The sequence below is a fragment of the Pituophis catenifer genome, unplaced genomic scaffold, assembly GCF_029215685.1.
Source record: "Pituophis catenifer annectens isolate HBS135680 unplaced genomic scaffold, rPitCat1.0.hap2 SCAF_3, whole genome shotgun sequence".
In the NCBI taxonomy this organism is placed as follows: Eukaryota; Metazoa; Chordata; class Lepidosauria; order Squamata; family Colubridae; genus Pituophis; species Pituophis catenifer.
Genome location: NW_027256883.1, coordinates 4,583,557 through 4,602,258, shown reverse-complemented (window position 1 = coordinate 4,602,258; position 18,702 = coordinate 4,583,557). Strand labels below are relative to the sequence as shown.

Sequence of the window (18,702 nt, the reverse complement as noted above, 5' to 3'; positions counted from 1 at the left end):
ATTAAGTTGTTGGTTGTGGTTTCCTTGTGCTCCCAAGCTCTCGCCTCTTAAATACTTGATAAGATACTAAGATTGTTGTACGAGCAGGTACAAAAACAGCCAGGAAAGTAATTGAAGCTTGAGAAACGAGCCCCTTGTCACATACATTCAATTTTGCAGCTACTAAAATTGTTGGATGAGCAGGTACAAGAACAGCCTGGGAAGTAATTGAAGCTTGAGAAACGGGCCCCCTTGTTGCATACAGTCAATTTTCCAGTTACTAAGATTGTTGGTCGAGCAGGTACAAAAACAGCCACGGATGTGATTGAAGCCTGGGAAAGAAATTGGCCCCTTGTCAATCAACAGGAGTGCTGATTTATCCCCAGCTTATCAAGAGGCGAGGGCTTGGCAGCACAAGGAAACAACAGCCAACGACTTAATAGACATCTGTCGGGAATCTTCACAGATTGTTTACGGGACTGTGAATGACCGTAATTCACAACCGTCTCAATAAAAGGTTTTTTTTGGGGGGGGGGGGGACCAAAATTGTGATTGATGCTTTCTCAGGAAGACTAGGTCAGAACAAAATCTATCTAACACATAATTTTTCCCTGGCCCCTAAGAAATGGCCAGGAGATCCTCTTACCTGTGAAGAGCAGCTGGGTTTATTTCTTGATGGAAACGGAGAGGATGATGATGAAGATCAGAAGGACAACCAGCCCGGCGGAGATCACACAACATTTCATTCTCCTCGCTCGCCGCTGAGGAGGACAAAGACAAGAAATGAAGGTCAACACTCAGGATGGGACCAGCAGAAGTCTTAACCGGTTATATTCTAACACCAAGAACTCTTGACATGTTCTAAGGAGGGGAGGAAAGTGGGTTCGTGAACCATTAGATTGGTGGACAAGGGAAACGTTTCCAGCCCCCCCCCCCTTAAAAGTTAACACACACACACATATAAAAAGAAAAGAATGATTCCCTTAGGCACCTGTTTTGGTTTCACCTCTGAATGTGTGAAATTGGTTGTGAGTCGCCAGAAACTGGTACTGCTTTTTTTTAAAAAAAGAATCTGTATGATGGGCTTTAGTCTGGCATTGTGTGATTTATGTTAGTAAATATTAATAAATAAATGCTATTGACACTTTCCCCCTTAATTCTGTCTCATAATGAAGATCTGTCCATTATCTTCCTTCCCTCCCCACTCCCTCCCTCTCACATCTTTCTTTCTTTCTTTCTTTCTTTCTTTCTTTCTTTCTTTCTTTCTTTCTTTCTTTCTTTCTTTCTTTCTTCTTTCTTTCTTTCTTTCTTTCCTTCCTTCCTTCCTTCCTTCCCTTTTCTTTCTCCTTTCTTTCCCTTATTCTTTCTTTCTATTTCTTTCTCTTCCTTTCCTTCTTTCTTTCTCTTTTCCTCTCTCTCTTTTCCTTTCCTTCTTTGTCTCTTTCTCTCCTTTTCCTTCCTTCTCTTACCTTTCTTTCTTCCCTCCCTCCATCCCTCCTACACATTTCCTTCCTTATTCTCCCTCTGTCTCACACATTTCTCTTCCTTCCTTCCTTTCCTTCCTTCCTTCCTCCCTCTCACACATTTCCTCCCTCCCTCCCTCCCTCCATCTCGCACATTTCCTTCCTTCCTTCCTCTCCCTCCATCTCACACATTTCCTTCCTTCCTTCCTAACTTCCTTCCTTCCCTCCCTCCATCTCATTTCCTTCCTTCCTTCCTCTCCCTCCATCTCACACATTACCTTCCTTCCTTCCTATCTTCCTTCCTATCTTTCTTCCCTCCCTCCCTCCATCTCACACATTACCTTCCTTCCTTCCTATCTTTCTTCTCTCCCTCCCTCCATCTCATTTCCTTCCTTCCTTCCTTCCAAAATGGCTTCTCTCTCTGTATTGCTTCCTGTAGCGCCTGAAGCGAATCAAATATTATACCTTTCATTGTTGCCTTTAATCAGATCTATGATCCTGTTATATTACCCTCTCATTTGGGAGTCAAGTCAGGGCTTGGCTTCCAAGAGGAAAAAGGCGAGGCAACCTTTTACATCTTAAAAAGATCTTCGCCTGTTCATTCCTGACCTTTGAAGAGAAAGTTTCCTTCACAAGTGAACTCCACGTTGCTGTTAAATCACTGCTTCAGCTCTGGAGTTCGCAAAGGCCAACAATCCTAACTATTTTTTCCTACCTTTTTTAAAGTGGGGGATATTGATTTAAATCAGCAACTGGGTTTTTTTCTTTTTTTACAATGGCATTCAGCTAGTTCAAGCTCTCCTGGATGTAGAAAAAAAATTGGATTTTTGCATGCCAAGCTGCACAAACCATTATTTGACATCTGTGTAACCATCAAATCCATAATCTCAGGTTTTTTTATTTATTAAATGTATATACCCGCCCAGTTCACTATCGAGCGATTCCATTAAACCTAAACTGAATTATTTAGCTTTTGAGTCAGTGGGGCGTTTTCCCACACCCCCTTCTCGGAATCACATTCAGGATTTCTACATTTGGGAATCAGGTGAGAATAGCAAAGAAATTGGCATCTCATAATAACCAGTCAGATTTGGCCATGGGAATATATCACGATGGTCAAATGAAGGAAAGTGCACCACTCTGAGGGAGGGAGGAGAGAAATAGCTTAAAACCTATAGGGAAGGAAGAAATTATGCCCCCTCAACAAGTAAAGAGACAATGCCTGTCAATCAAGGTCTTAGATTTTGACCCTAGTCCAGTCTTTCATAATGAATGGATTGGTTTTCTGACAATATCACTACAAGGAAAATCAGAATGATTGCCGTTTACTCATTTATTTTCCAAGTAAGATCTCCATTATCTTCCTTCCTTCCTTCTTTCTTTCCTTCCTTCTCTCCCTCCCTCACATTGTTCTTCCTTCCCATCCATCCATCCACTCCCACACATTTCCTTTCTTCCTTCTTTCCTTCCATCTATCTTTCCATTCTTACCTTCCTTCCTCTTTCCCTCTCACACACATTTCCTTCCTTCCTTCCCTCCCTCTTTACTTCCTACCCATTTCTTTTCTTCCTTCCATCTTTCTATTTTTCCCTCCCTTTCTCTCACTTCCTTCCTTCCTCCCACACTTCCTTCCCTCCCTCCTCCCTCCCTTTACACATTTTCTTCCTTCCTTCCTTCCTTCCTTCCTTTTATCTTTCCATTCTTACCTCCCTTCCTCACTCTCACACATTTTCTTCCTTCCTTCCCTCCTTCCTTCCTCTACACATTTCCTTTCTTCCTCCCTCCCTCCCTCACATTTCCTCCCTTCCTTCTTTCCTTCCACCTATCTTTCCATTCTTACCTCCCTTCCTTCTTCCCTCTCACATTTCCTTTCTTCCTTCCTCCCACACTTCCTTCCTTCCCTCCCTCCTTACTTCCTCTACACATTTTTCTTTCTTCCTTCCATCTTTCTATTCTTCCCTCCCTCTTTCTCTCACTTCTTTCCTTCCTCCCACACTTCCTTCCCTCCCTCCCTCCATCCTCCCTCCCTCTACACATTTCCTTCCTTCTTTCCTTCCTTCCTTCCTTCTTTCCTCCCTCCCTCTCTCCCGGATGCCTTAATAAGTGGAATAATGTGAGGAAGGAAATTTATTCCAGAAGAAAACTATGATGCACGTTGTAACTTATCCTCTACAGAAATAAATGTACCCAGTAGAACAAACACACACCGAGATCAACGCACAAAGTTTATTTTTTTATTTTTTTTGTAAAGAAAATCAAATACATCGAAAATGCGAGAAGAATTTGTCCCAGCAAAACTGACAGCCTAAAATACGCGACAGGGAATGAAAACACTTCTGAGATATTCACTAATTGCTAGATCAAAGAGCTGTTAACCAGCCAGTCGTTCAGCAAGAGACTGACATAACCCCGGTAAAGCATGTAACATTCCAAATTAATTCTCAATTCCCATATATTTAGGCAGACTCCCTGACGCACGCAATTAAGTTCCGAGTCCTGTATTAAATTTGAAAAGAAAACTTTTTTTTATCCTTCCTCGAACTTCATCAGACCCACTCAGATACACATTTATTAGATATTGAGGTGGTGGGGCTGGAAGGATGGGCCCAAGAGAAAGGGATTACCCCCAAAAAGTGGATTAAAGCTAAAGAGATTACAGAAGAAAAAATATATATATCTGAATGCTAAATGAAGCTGTCAAGACAGGGGAAGCGTTAATGCTGAAGGACAACCCCAAAGAATGGATGAACACCCCGGCGAGAATTCTCCGATGGAAGTCAAATCATATGTAAGCAAATATTGCAAAGATGGATTTCTTTTGCTAATCCGCTGAACGGGAAACCCGATCTTGGTTTTGTGGCCAGTCGCAGAATTGTGACAGCCAGAGGATGACATTTGGGAGAAAGGACCAAGGAATAATAATAATAAAAAAATGTATTTGGCTTAATATGTCTCTTTTCCACCGATTAAAAGAAAAAGCAAATCCGTCTCTCTTTCGGAATTCAAAATGGAGTTAGCGCATGATCTTGAGACACATTTTAATTTTATTTTATTTTTAATCTTGCACCAGATGGGAATTTGTTTTCCTTGATTGACTCCCTAGGACAAAGGTTTCCTAACTTTAAGACTTGTGGACTTCAACTCTATACATCTCCACCCCAGACCACCCCAGAGATGCCCTTTCCGTGATGTCCCGTTGCCTGGAGGAGGTACGGGCCTGGATGGGCAGAAACAGACTCAAACTCAACCCCTCCATGACTGAGTGGCTGTGGATGCCGGCATCTCGGGTTTCAGAGGCTCCATCACTTTTGATGGGTGGGGAAAAACTTGCCCCCGTTGATAGGGCTCGTAACTTGGGTGTCCTCCTGGATGCTCGGCTATCCCTAGAAGACCATCTAACGGCCGTGACCAGGGGGGCCTTCGCACAGGTTCATCTGGTGCACCAGTTGCGCCCTTTCCTGGACCGAGATGACCTTCGCACAGTCACTCATGCCCTGGTTACTTCCCGCTTGGATTACTGCAATTCCCTCTACATGGGCCTGCCCCTGAGATGCACCCGGAGACTCCAGCTGAACCAGAATGCAGCTGCATGGGTTGTTATGGGAGCCCCTCGTTACTCCCATATAACACCCCTCCTGTGTGAGCTGCACTGGTTACCAGCGGTTCTCCGGGTCCGCTTCAAGGTGCTAGTCCTCACCTATAAGGCCCTTCATGACTTAGGTCCGGGATATTTGCATGACCTTCTCCTGCCTGCCTCTCACCGTCCTGTTCGCTCACATAGGGCCGCTCTCCTCAGGGTTCCGATGGCGAGCCAATGTCGCCTTGCTGTGCCCAGGGGTAGGATGTTCTCTGTGGGTACTCCCACCCTCTGGAATGAATTACCTACTGAGCTCCGGACGACTCCTGATCTCCGCTCCTTCCATCGGGACTTGAAGACTTGGCTGTTCAAACAAATAGGCTGAGACTGATTCCAGGCTCTATTATTTACTACTAATTAATTATTTGGATTAAATTATGATTTTATTGTACTTGTTTCTTAATTTGTGTTCGCCGCCCTGAGTCCTTTGGGAGAATGGCGGCATATAAATACATGTAATAAATAAATAAATAAATAAATAAATAAATAAATAAATAAATAAATAAATAAATAAATAAATAAATAACTCTGTTTGGCTGAGGAATTCTGGGAGTCTAGTCCACAAGTCTTAATGTTTGGCTGAGGAATTCTGGGAGTCGAAGCCCACAAGTCTTAATGTTTGGCTGAGGAATTCTGGGAGTGGAAGCCCACAAGTCTTAATGTTTGGCTGAGGAATTCTGGGAGTCAAAGCCCACAAGTCTTAATGTTTGGCTGAGGAATTTTGGGAGTCTAGTCCACAAGTCTTAATGTTTGGCTGAGGAATTCTGGGAGTCGAAGCCCACAAGTCTTAATGTTTGGCTGAGGAATTCCGGGAGTCGAAGCCCACAAGTCTTAATGTTTGGCTGAGGAATTCTGGGAGTGGAAGCCCACAAGTCTTAATGTTTGGCTGAGGAATTCTGGGAGTCAAAGCCCACAAGTCTTAATGTTTGGCTGAGGAATTTTGGGAGTCTAGTCCACAAGTCTTAATGTTTGGCTGAGGAATTCTGGGAGTGGAAGCCCACAAGTCTTAATGTTTGGCTGAGGAATTCTGGGAGTCAAAGCCCACAAGTCTTAATGTTTGGCTGAGGGATTCTGGGAGTTGAAGCCCACAAGTCTTAATGTTTGGCTGAGGAATTCTGGGAGTGGAAGCCCACAAGTCTTAATGTTTGGCTGAGGAATTCTGGGAGTCGAAGCCCACAAGTCTTAATGTTTGGCTGAGGAATTTTGGGAGTCTAGTCCACAAGTCTTAATGTTTGGCTGAGGAATTCTGGGAGTCGAAGCCCACAAGTCTTAATGTTTGGCTGAGGAATTCTGGGAGTCTAGTCCACAAGTCTTAATGTTTGGCTGAGGAATTCTGGGAGTCGAAGCCCACAAGTCTTAATGTTTGGCTGAGGAATTCTGGGAGTGGAAGCCCACAAGTCTTAATGTTTGGCTGAGGAATTCTGGGAGTCAAAGCCCACAAGTCTTAATGTTTGGCTGAGGAATTTTGGGAGTCTAGTCCACAAGTCTTAATGTTTGGCTGAGGAATTCTGGGAGTCGAAGCCCACAAGTCTTAATGTTTGGCTGAGGAATTCTGGGAGTCAAAGCCCACAAGTCTTAATGTTTGGCTGAGGAATTTTGGGAGTCTAGTCCACAAGTCTTAATGTTTGGCTGAGGAATTCTGGGAGTCGAAGCCCACAAGTCTTAATGTTTGGCTGAGGAATTCTGGGAGTCGAAGCCCACAAGTCTTAATGTTTGGCTGAGGAATTCTGGGAGTCGAAGCCCACAAGTCTTAATGTTTGGCTGAGGGATTCTGGGAGTTGAAGCCCACAAGTCTTAATGTTTGGCTGAGGAATTCTGGGAGTCTAGTCCACAAGTCTTAATGTTTGGCTGAGGAATTCTGGGAGTGGAAGCCCACAAGTCTTAATGTTTGGCTGAGGAATTTTGGGAGTCTAGTCCACAAGTCTTAATGTTTGGCTGAGGAATTCTGGGAGTGGAAGCCCACAAGTCTTAATGTTTGGCTGAGGAATTCTGGGAGTCAAAGCCCACAAGTCTTAATGTTTGGCTGAGGAATTCTGGGAGTCTAGTCCACAAGTCTTAATGTTTGGCTGAGGAATTCTGGGAGTCGAAGCCCACAAGACTTAATGTTTGGCTGAGGAATTCTGGGAGTCGAAGCCCACAAGTCTTAATGTTTGGCTGAGGAATTCTGGGAGTCAAAGCCCACAAGTCTTAATGTTTGGCTGAGGAATTTTGGGAGTCTAGTCCACAAGTCTTAATGTTTGGCTGAGGAATTCTGGGAGTCGAAGCCCACAAGTCTTAATGTTTGGCTGAGGAATTCTGGGAGTCGAAGCCCACAAGTCTTAATGTTTGGCTGAGGGATTCTGGGAGTTGAAGCCCACAAGTCTTAATGTTTGGCTGAGGAATTCTGGGAGTGGAAGCCCACAAGTCTTAATGTTTGGCTGAGGAATTTTGGGAGTCTAGTCCACAAGTCTTAATGTTTGGCTGAGGAATTCTGGGAGTGGAAGCCCACAAGTCTTAATGTTTGGCTGAGGAATTTTGGGAGTCTAGTCCACAAGTCTTAATGTTTGGCTGAGGAATTTTGGGAGTCTAGTCCACAAGTCTTAATGTTTGGCTGAGGAATTCTGGGAGTCAAAGCCCACAAGTCTTAATGTTTGGCTGAGGAATTTTGGGAGTCTAGTCCACAAGTCTTAATGTTTGGCTGAGGGATTCTGGGAGTGGAAGCCCACAAGTCTTAATGTTTGGCTGAGGAATTTTGGGAGTCTAGTCCACAAGTCTTAATGTTTGGCTGAGGAATTCTGGGAGTCGAAGCCCACAAGTCTTAATGTTTGGCTGAGGAATTCTGGGAGTTGAAGCCCACAAGTCTTAATGTTTGGCTGAGGAATTTTGGGAGTCTAGTCCACAAGTCTTAATGTTTGGCTGAGGGATTCTGGGAGTCAAAGCCCACAAGTCTTAATGTTTGGCTGAGGAATTCTGGGAGTGGAAGCCCACAAGTCTTAATGTTTGGCTGAGGAATTTTGGGAGTCTAGTCCACAAGTCTTAATGTTTGGCTGAGGGATTCTGGGAGTCAAAGCCCACAAGTCTTAATGTTTGGCTGAGGAATTCTGGGAGTTGAAGCCCACAAGTCTTAATGTTTGGCTGAGGAATTCTGGGAGTCGAAGCCCACAAGTCTTAATGTTTGGCTGAGGAATTCTGGGAGTCTAGTCCACAAGTCTTAATGTTTGGCTGAGGGATTCTGGGAGTTGAAGCCCACAAGTCTTAATGTTTGGCTGAGGAATTCTGGGAGTGGAAGCCCACAAGTCTTAATGTTTGGCTGAGGAATTCTGGGAGTCAAAGCCCACAAGTCTTAATGTTTGGCTGAGGAATTTTGGGAGTCTAGTCCACAAGTCTTAATGTTTGGCTGAGGAATTCTGGGAGTCGAAGCCCACAAGTCTTAATGTTTGGCTGAGGAATTCTGGGAGTCGAAGCCCACAAGTCTTAATGTTTGGCTGAGGAATTCTGGGAGTGGAAGCCCACAAGTCTTAATGTTTGGCTGAGGAATTCTGGGAGTTGAAGCCCACAAGTCTTAATGTTTGGCTGAGGAATTCTGGGAGTCGAAGCGCACAAGTCTTAATGTTTGGCTGAGGAATTCTGGGAGTGGAAGCCCACAAATCTTAATGTTTGGCTGAGGAATTCTGGGAGTCGAAGCCCACAAGTCTTAATGACCTGTTGTAAGTCAAAAACTCCCTGTAATTGCTTTTGACCTTGCCTGCAATTGCTACAGATTTCCTTGAGCCCCCCTAAAGTTTTCCTCCCCACACACAATCAGCCCTTCTATAATTTATATGAGTGATATATTAGACAGCTATCTCTCCATCCTTACCTACCATAATTATCCAGGTAGATACAGCAGAGAGAGTGAATCACCTTCTTCTTATTATTATCCACTCTGGATTTGCATAGAATGCCTCCAGCACCTGCTTTTCAAACATCTCAGTAGCATCACTGTAAGCTAAAAAAAACCCAACCCCCCCCACCTTTCATAGAAGTGTTTATTTTAAATCTCAGGGTGCATCATCAACTCTGCTTTTTTACTTAAGCACTTGGTGAGAGACGTTCGGCAGTAACAGAATAACAGGATGGGAAGGGACCTTGGGGGTCTTTGAGGCCAACCTCTTGCTCAGGCAGGAAACCCTCTACCATTTCAGACAAATTCCTGTCCATAGAATCGAATCGAATCGAACAGAACAGAACAGAACAGAACAGAACAGAACAATAGTAGACTAGACTAGACTAGGGTAGGGTAGGGTACGGTAGAACAGCACAGTACAGTACACTATAGAATAGAACAGAACAGAACAGAACATATGAATGGAATGGGATGGGATGGGATGGGATGGGATGGGATAGAATAGAATAGAATAGAATAGAATAGAATAGAATAGAGTAGAATAGAATAGAATAGGGTAGGGTAGGGTAGGGTAGGGTAGGGTAGGGTAGGGTAGAGTAGAGTAGAACAAGAGTAGACTAGACTAGACTAGGGTAGGGTAGGGTACGGTAGAACAGAACAGAACAGAACAGAACAGAACAGAACAGAACAAAACAGATGAATGGAATGGAATGGAATGGAATAGAATAGAATAGGGCAGGGCAGGGCAGGGCAGGGCAGGGCAGGGCAGGGCAGGGCAAGTCTGAGAAATATTGTAACTGAAAAAAATCTTCCTTCATCTTGATATCATTTCTGAAGAAAGAAGGAATTAGGATAAATTAAAATCAATTTTTAAAGATACGTGGTGACTACCTCTCCAGTATAGCATAGAAGAGCAAAAAAGCCTAATAAAAAAAATGCAAAGGTGACGGTATTGGGACATCCCCAAGTCTTCCGCTGCGAATTAATGAGACAATTCTATTAGCTGGGCCTTCGCTTCTGACACTTGGCAGCCAACGTTAATTGGGCCACAATCAAGATAGTTATTCAGGTTAATTGGATTCCCACTGTCAGCAGCCGTCAGCTCCTGGAATCCGCTCCTGTCATTTAATAATAATAAATCATGGATGGCTTTATTGGACAGCATTGTCTGACAGCTGATGGCGTGGACATGCTGGTGGGTCATTGTGAGAAGACTGACACAGTTGGCACTCTTCCTGGTTCGGGAAAAAAAAAATAGGGATCGTGCCCTCATCGCTGCCATTTGAGCATGTTACATCTGGGGCTGATAGGATGAAACACAAGCTGGTGCCAGACAGAGAGGGCAAATCCAGATGTCTGCTTCGAGGGAGAAGATGTGTAACATCTGGCATCCAAAACCTGTGGTCTCCTGGGTCTGAAAGGGTGCAGAAATTGCAACCGCCATGCATGCAATGCAAACGGAAGCCGCTCGGAACCAGTCAACGCAATGCAACAGAACCAAGCGGGACCAAGGTTCTGTAATGGAATGAAATCCTCGAAGGAGGGAAGAACAGTGGTTTATTTTGCTCTAGATGTTACTATATTGTACTTGTCTGATTCTCTCTGTTTTTGCCGTTATACGTTTTGCTGGATGAAGAGAAAGAAAGAAAGAAAGAAAGAAAGAAAGAAAGAAAAGAAGAGAGAAAGAAAGAAAGAAAGAAAGAAAGAAAGAAAGAAAGAAAGAAAGAAGAGTAAAGGAGGAAGGATGGAAAATAAAGAAGGAAAGAATGGAAAGGAGAGGAAGGAAGAAAAGAATGGAAAAGAGAAAGAGAAAGAAAGAAAGAAAGAAAGAAAAGGAGCGAAGGATGGAAAAAAGAAAGAAGGAAAGGAAAGAAAGAATGAAAGAGAAAGAAAGAATAAAGGAGGAAGGATGGAAAATAAAGAAGGAAAGAATGGAAAGGAAGGAAGGAAGGAAGAAATGGAAGGAAGGAAATAATGGAAAAAAGAAAGAAAGAAGGAGAGAAAAGGAGGAAGGATGGAAAAAAGAAAGAAGGAAAGGAAAAAAGGAAAGGAAAGAAAGAGGAAGAAACAAAGAATGAAAACAGGAAGGAAGGAAGGAAGGAAGGAAGGAAGGAAGGAAGGAAGGAAGGAAGGAAGGAAGGAAGGATCTTTCTCCACCTTAATGGATTCAGCTGATTGCAGAAATAAATGAAGGTAAGTAGTAGTCTGTGATAAAATAAACGACAATATTTTCATGTTTCTCAACTGTTGCAGTTGGTGGCATCTTCAAAAACTGACCTTCTTGACGTTCTTTGTAAGAAAAATGTGTCAACAATCGTTACCTAATTCTAACACAGCTCGAAATTGTCCTAACTGTTGGCAAGCTCCAGTTTTAATGAAGCTTGTTAAGACTATGTCAATCTTTGATATAAACAAATATGCATAATATTTGACTGCTCAGCTCAAACGAGGGCCTGCTTTGTACAATGTGCTATGCCAGATTGTGATATATATATATATCACACTCACACACGTGTGTGTAATCTATATGTATGTGTATATGTAATGTATATGTAGCGTATACGTAGTATATGTAATGTATATGTGTGTGTGCATATATGTGTGTGTGTGTGAAGGTAAAGATTCCCCTCGCACGTATGTGCTAGTCGTTCCTGACTCTAGGGGGCGGTGCTCATTTCTGTTTCAAAGCCGAAGAGCCAGCGCTGTCCAAAGACTTCTCCGTGGTCATGTGGCCGGCATGACTCAACGCCAAAGGCGCACGGAACGCTGTCACCTTCCCACCAAAGGTGGGTCCCTATTCTTCTACTTGCATTTTTTACGTGCTTTCAAACTGCTAGGTTGGCAGAAGCTGGGACAAGTAACAGGAGCTCACCCCATTACGCGGCACTAGGGATTCGAACCGCTGAACTGCCGACCTTTTGATCGACAAGCTCAGCGTCTTAGCCACTGCATTCCTATATACAGTGGTGGGATTCAACCAGTTCGCACCACTTCGGGAGAACCGGTTGTTAACTTTCTGAGCAGTTTGGTGAACTGGTTGTTGGAAGAAATCATTAGGGCAGAGAACCGGTTGTTAAATTATTTGAATCCCACCACTGCCTATACATACATACATACATACATACATACATACATACATACATACACACACACACACACACACACACACACACACACATGTAGGTCTTTGGTTATTCGGGTTTTCTCGGCTTCGTGCTTCTAGGAGCAATGATATGTATGTATATATTATACACACACACATATAAATATACACACACATATGCACATACAGTATATATATATATACATATACATACATACATACATACATACATACACACAGTTTATTCATAACCATATATTTATCTCTATCATTTCTATCATCTCTATTATATCTACCTACCTACCTATCTAGTTTTGCTCCTAAGTTGTGTAGACTTAGTACCTTCAGTCTGCAGCCACACCTCCAGTTGATTTCGTAAACTACGGGTAAACAAACTGTAACTAGCGTTCAAACAATACACTAAAGCTTGATGTATTTAAACCACGGTTTAAAGATTCATGCAGGTAGCCACATCCTACCTGTGGTTTCCACCACAGAAGAGCAAAGCAAAAGTAGCCAACTATATTTCCACCATGGCGTATCAGGAACTCGGGAGGTCCATGTGCTGTGCAAGCTCAGAAAACTGGTTCCGATTAAAATTCCAGAGTTACTGTTATTTTTTCCGTTCTCTTAAATGGTGTCCTGTTCTCAGAGCATTAACAGAGGGGTAGAATCAAGATCACGGGAAGTGTTAAAACCAGTGTATAATGTCTTGATAATATCACACTTGGAATATTGCATCCAATTTTGGTCGCCACAATATAAAAAAGATGTTGAGACTATGGAAAGAGTACCTTAGTGACCGTTTAAAGCTACAAAGACACTGACTTATGACCGTTTTTCACACTTATGACCATTGCAGCATCCCTATGGTCAAGTGATTTACATTTAGAAAGGAAGGAAGGAAGGAAGGAAGGAAGGAAGGAAGAAAGAAAGAAAGAAAGAAAGAAAGAAAGAAAGAAAGAAAGAAAGAAAGAAAGAAAGAAGTAAATAGGTAGGTAGGTAGGTAAGGCAGGCAGGAAGGATGGAGGAAGAGAAACAGAAGGAAGGAAGGGGAAGAAGATAGGGAGGAAGGAAGGAAGGCAGGAGAGAGGGAAGGAAGGAAGAGGAAGAAGATAGGGAGGAAGGAGAGAGGGAAGGAAGGAAGGGGGAAGGAAGGAAGGGGGAAGGAAGGAAGAGAAAGAAGAGAGGGAGGAAGGAAGGAGGGAGGGAAGGAAGGAAGGAAGGATGGAGGAAGAAACAGAAGGAAGGAAGGAAGGGGAAGATGATAGGCAGGAAGGAAGGAAGGCAGGAGAGAGGGAAGGACGGAAGGAAGAGGAAGAAGATAGGGAGGAAGGGAGGAAGGGGGGAGAGAAGAGGAGGGAGGGAAGGGTGGAGAGAGAAGGGGAGGGGCAGGAAGGGGCATTTGAGACCTATTGGTATTTCTAATCTCAACCTATCTAGTGGATTCCTTGCTCTCTCTTACTTTGACAACCTCCTGTGATTCAGTTCAGACAAATATTAAGAGTTGAAAGAAGCTGAACCTGGCACAGTTCAAAATATCCTCTTAGAGGTAAAAGAAAGAAAAAAAAGATTGTGAATATTGGATATCCTTGGAAGGATTCGAAAGAAATCAGGGTTTCCCTGGCGAACTCCAAGGAGAAGTAAGGAGAAGTAAGGGGCCATCCAAATGAACGGCAGGGCAGATCAATCTCTGTCTCCTGTCCAACCAGGGATGCTGCCTTTCCTTCCTTCCTTCCTTCCTTCCTTCCTTCCTTCCTTCCTTCCTTCCTTCCTTCCCACCAACCAACCCACATTCACAGGCTAAGCGTGAGACCATGATCAGAAACACATTTCTGATCATGGGCACATACGCCATAGTTAAAGGGCTGGCCAGGTTGAGGGACTATTTATAACACTGACTGACACCTTGTTTGTAGCACGTTCAGGAAGGCATCTTCAAACCCAATAAATGATGATCAGAAGCAACCTTTGAAGAGCAAGACACCTGCAGAGAGAGAGAGAGAGAGAGAGAGAGAGAGAGAGAGAGGGAGGGAGGGAGAGAGAGAGAGAGAGAGAGAGAGAGAGAGAGAGAGAGAGAGAGAGAGAGAGAGAGAGAGAGACGGGGTGGGGGGGTGAGGGGAAGAAACCATCCGACATCCCTGACAGAGTGAAAATTAGGTGGGAGCTAAGCGTCGGTAACCTTTGGAGTTGGGAATCTCTCTGACAAGTGAGAACTTGTGTCTAGGCAGTAAAAGGTGGGCAGGGAAACATTTCAGAGAGTCGGGAAGGGAGGGAGAGAGGGAGGGAGGGAGAGAGGGAGAAAGGGAAGGGAGGGAGGGAGAAAGGGAAGGGAGGGAGAGAGGGAGGGAGGGAGAGGGAGGGAGGGAGAAAGGGAAGGGAGGGAGAGAGGGAGTGAGGGAGAAAGGGAAGGGAGGGAGAGGAGGGAGGGAGGGAGAAAGGGAAGGGAGGGAGAAAGGGAAGGGAGGGAGAAAGGGAAGGGAGGGAGAGAGGGAGGGAGGGAGAAAGGGAAGGGAGGGAGAAAGGGAAGGGAGGGAGAAAGGGAAGGGAGGGAGAGAGGGAGGGAGGGAGAAAGGGAAGGGAGGGAGAGAGGGAGGGAGGGAGAAAGGGAAGGGAGGGAGAGAGGGAGGGAGGGAGAGAGGGAAGGGAGGGAGAGAGGGAGGGAGAAAGGGAAGGGAGAGAGGGAGGGAGGGAGGGAGAAAGGGAAGGGAGGGAGAGGGAGGGAGGGAGAAAGGGAAGGGAGGGAGAGAGGGAGGGAGGGAAAAAGGGAAGGGAGGGAGAAAGGGAAGGGAGGAAGGAAGGAGATGGATAGGAGAGAGGGAGGGAGGAGGGAGGGAATGAAGGAAGGGAGGGAGGCAGGGAGGGAGAGAGTGAAGGAAGGAAGGAGTGAGGGAAGGAAAGGGGAAGGAAGGGAGGTAGGTAGGCAGGCAGGCAGTGAGTGAGTAAGTGAAGGAAGGAAGCAATGAAGGAAGGAGGGATGGGAATGAGTGAGTGAGTGAGTGAAGGAAGGGAGGAAAGAAGGAAGGGAGGAAGGGAGGAGGGAATGAGGGAAGGAAGATAGGGGGAAAGAAGGAAGGGAGGGAGGGAGTGAAGGAAGGAAGGAGGGAGGGAAGGCAAGGGGAAGGAAGGTAGGTAGGTAGGCAGGGAGTGGGTGAGTGAAGGAAGGAAGCAAGGAAGGAAGGAGGGAGTGAAGGAAGGAAGGGGGAAGTGAGTGAGTGAGTGAAGGAAGGAAGGGACGGAGGGAGGAGGGAATGAAGGAAGGAAGATAGGGGGAAAGAAGGGAGGGAGGGAGTGAAGGAAGGAAGGAGGGAGGGAAGGAGAGGGGAAGGGAGGGAGGGAGGCAGGGAGTGAGTGAGTGAAGGAAGGAAGCAAGGAAGGAGGGAAGGAAGGAAGGGAGAAGGGAGTGAGGGAGTGAGTGAAGGAAGGGAGGGAGAGAGGAGGGAAGGAAAGATGGGAGAAAGAAGGGAGGGAGGGAGAGAGTGATGGAAGGAAGCAAGGAAGGAAGGAGGGAAGGAAAGAGGAAGGAAGGAAGGAGGGAAGGAAAGAGGAAGGAAGGAAGGAAGGAAGGAGGGAGGGAAGGAAAAGGGAAGAAAGGAAGGAAGGAAGGAGGAAAGGAAGGAAGGAAGGAAGCAAGCAAGGAAGGAAAGTGTAATATTTATTTTGTTTGGTTGTTGACAACAAGCCACAAGGGCGCTTGGGATACACCAGTCATGTTAGTTTCTCTGTTGGGACAAATGTGGGCTAGAACTGACAAGGCCTTACTGCAACAAAGCTTGTTCTTTTCTTGCAGTGGTGGGACGAGTCACATATTTCTCTGTTGGGTCATCTTTAGGCCTTCTACTGAGTGCAAAGAAGAGCAACTAAAACGATGAAGGGCCTGGAGACAAAAACGTGAAGAACGGTTGCAGGAACTGGGTTTGGCCAGTCTAGAGAAAAGAAGGACCAGGGGAGACACGATAGCAGTCTTCCGATATCTCAGGGGTTGCCACAAAGAAGAGAGAGTCAACCTGTTCTCCAAGACACCAGGAGGCAAGGCAAGAAGCAATGGGTGGAAACTAGTCAAGGAGAGAAGCACCCTGGAATTGAGGAGAAACTTCCTAACAGTGAGGACAATTAACCAGTGGAACAGTTTGCCTTCAGACGTTGTGGGTGCTTCATAACTGGAAGGGTTTTAAAGAAGAGACAAGACTTATCTGAAATGGTTTAGGATCTCCTGCTTGAGCAAGTGGCTGGATTAGAAGACCTCTGTTAGGATATGGTTTGAACCTAACAAGTTGTCCAGGCAATATATGTGTTCTGTGACTTTAATATGAATATGTATTGTGTGACTTTAAAGTTTTACTGCTGATTCATTGTAATGCTGAGTCATGCTGTAATTAGATAATCACTGGTTGTAAACGTATTTAAGAAACGTACTGTAAAGTATTCAGTTGATGATAAGCTACCGTTTGTGTGAGGAGTTGCTATCCATTGAGCTATCATCGTTGGATGGATCTGCTACCATCGTGGTTTGTGAACCAGAGTGAGTTTGTTATTCTAACCAACTACTGTTTGTGTGGTAAGAAGAGTTTTTGTATCACTGGACTGATTTAACTGGCAAAGACTTGGATTGATTTTAAAGACTATGAGATTGTTTTTTCACTATAAAGTAAACTTTTGATAAACCAGTTTGCACATCTCTTATTCATTGCTCTCAGCAACGTTTCTCTGTGCTCTACACTCTGCTGGTTGGTAACACAACAACAATATCCTTAACAACCTCCAAGGTCTTTTCTAGCAGTATTCCAAGACTTTCTTCCAGAATGGCACTAGCGATCGATGGTTCACCCATCCCAAGAGCGAAACGTGATTTGGGACAAAAAAAGAAAAAGACGCCCCCACTACATAGAATAAAGCAATTCCCCCCCCCAATTAAGAGTGTGGAATGACACGGTGGCTCAGTGGCTAAGACGCTGAGCTTGTCGATCGAAAGGTTGGCAGTTCAAATCCCTATTGCCGCATAATGGGGTTAGCTTCCGTTCCTTGTCCCAGCTTCTGCCAACCTAGCAGTTTGAAAGCTCACAAAAAATGCAAGTAGAAAAATCGGGACCACCTTTGGTGGGAAGGGAACAGTGTTCCATGTGCCTTTGGTGTTGAGTCATGCCAGTCACATGACCACAGAGACGTCTTCGGACAGCGCTGGCTCTTCGGCTTTGAAACGGAGATGAGCACCGCCCTCTAGAGTCAGGAACGACTAGCACATATGTGCGAGGGGAACCTTTACCTTTAATGTTAAAGTAAAATATGCATCATAAAACGAAGCCAAGATCAGAAGAAGGGCCTTGGTGGCACAGCAGACCACAGCAGACTAACGCACTGTTAAGTAACACCAGCTGCCTGCAATTACTGCAAGTTCGAATCTCACCAGGCTCAAGGTTGACTCAGCCTTCCATCCTTTCGAGGTAGGTAAAATGAGGACCCGGTTTGTGGGGGCAATAAGCTGACTTTGTATAAATATACAAAAGGATGAAGGCTATTGCTTAACGCACTGTAAGCCGCCCCGAGTCTCTGGAAAAGGGCGGCATTTAAACCAATCAATCAATCAATCAATCAATGGTAATTTTCAGATGGCAGGTAATGGGATGGAGGAGGTAAAAAAAAAATTTGCTCTCCTCCTGAGTTTCTCTCCGTTCTTGCCATACTATCTTCTCTGCGCACAAATCTTCCATCCTTGAGGAACGACTCTCTTGAAGGCTCCTCTGCCTTGTTTCCCCCCAGCATAATGAATTCTGTCACTCTCAGGCAAGCTCTGGGGTAGTGAGCGGTAGAAAAGGAAAGGAGGCACGCACAAATCGCACAAAAGGCGCCGTCAGCTCCAATTACAAAGGAAACCTCACGGGCGTGCAGAAATCCTAAGACACTTAACCAGCGCCCCGCTCCCCTTGCAAGCAGACGGTGGTACGTGAGGCTGTCAGAGTTTGACAGGGCTTAGTAGGGGTTGGGGGTTGCTCGGGAGGAAGGTGGCTCACCGAGCAGACGCCAGAAAGAAGGGAAACTGAGGATGGGCAGCGTTACGCCGGAGTGAGCCTCATCAACGCTTTCCTGCTTACCGCGTTATGTGTCTTGCGGCAGATGGGCTGAATGGGAGAGGAGGAGGAGGAGGAAGAGGGGGAGTGAGCTGCAGACTGCCTCCCCCTGCCCATCCTCTTCAGGGAATCTTATCTCCTTTCTGTGCCTTGTCAGCAATGTTCTCCTCTGGCAGTGGTGGAAGTCCGGAAGAAAAAGAAATGGAATGTTCTCCTTGACAACACTAGATAAGATTTTCACACACACACATATCAGTTGGGACAAAGAGAACAGACTGGTAGTAACAGAATAACAGAGTTGGAAGTCTATAGAGATCGTCAGTTATCCAGGTCATGGTTGTCCCTGAAGTGGAGGGGTTGGGAGTGGGAGGCACCGTTCTATGGTGGTTCTCCTCTTATCTCTCTGACCGGTCGCAGTCCGTGTTGGCTGGGGGGCAGAGGTCGACCTTGAGGCACCTTGTTTGTGGGGTGCCGCAAGGTTCGGTCCTCTCGCCTCTCCTGTTCAACATTTATGTGAAGCCGCTGGGTGAGATCATCCGTGGATTTGGGGTGCGGTGCCATCTGTACACTGATGATACTCAGCTGTACAT

The 18,702-nt window shown here is 45.2% G+C and overlaps 1 protein-coding gene across 6 annotated transcripts in view; it reads right to left on the bottom strand.

Annotated features, from left to right (window-relative positions):
• Positions 1-631: 631 nt before the first annotated feature.
• Positions 632-18,702, bottom strand: part of TSNARE1 (t-SNARE domain containing 1) — a 296,160-nt gene continuing 278,089 nt past the window's right edge. For all 6 annotated transcript variants that reach the window (XM_070941966.1, XM_070941969.1, XM_070941970.1 and 3 more), the window contains one exon: positions 632-740. In XM_070941966.1, coding sequence (XP_070798067.1) covers positions 645-740 — 96 coding nt within the window. In that variant the 3' untranslated portion in view covers positions 632-644. The remainder of the gene's footprint in view (positions 741-18,702) is intronic.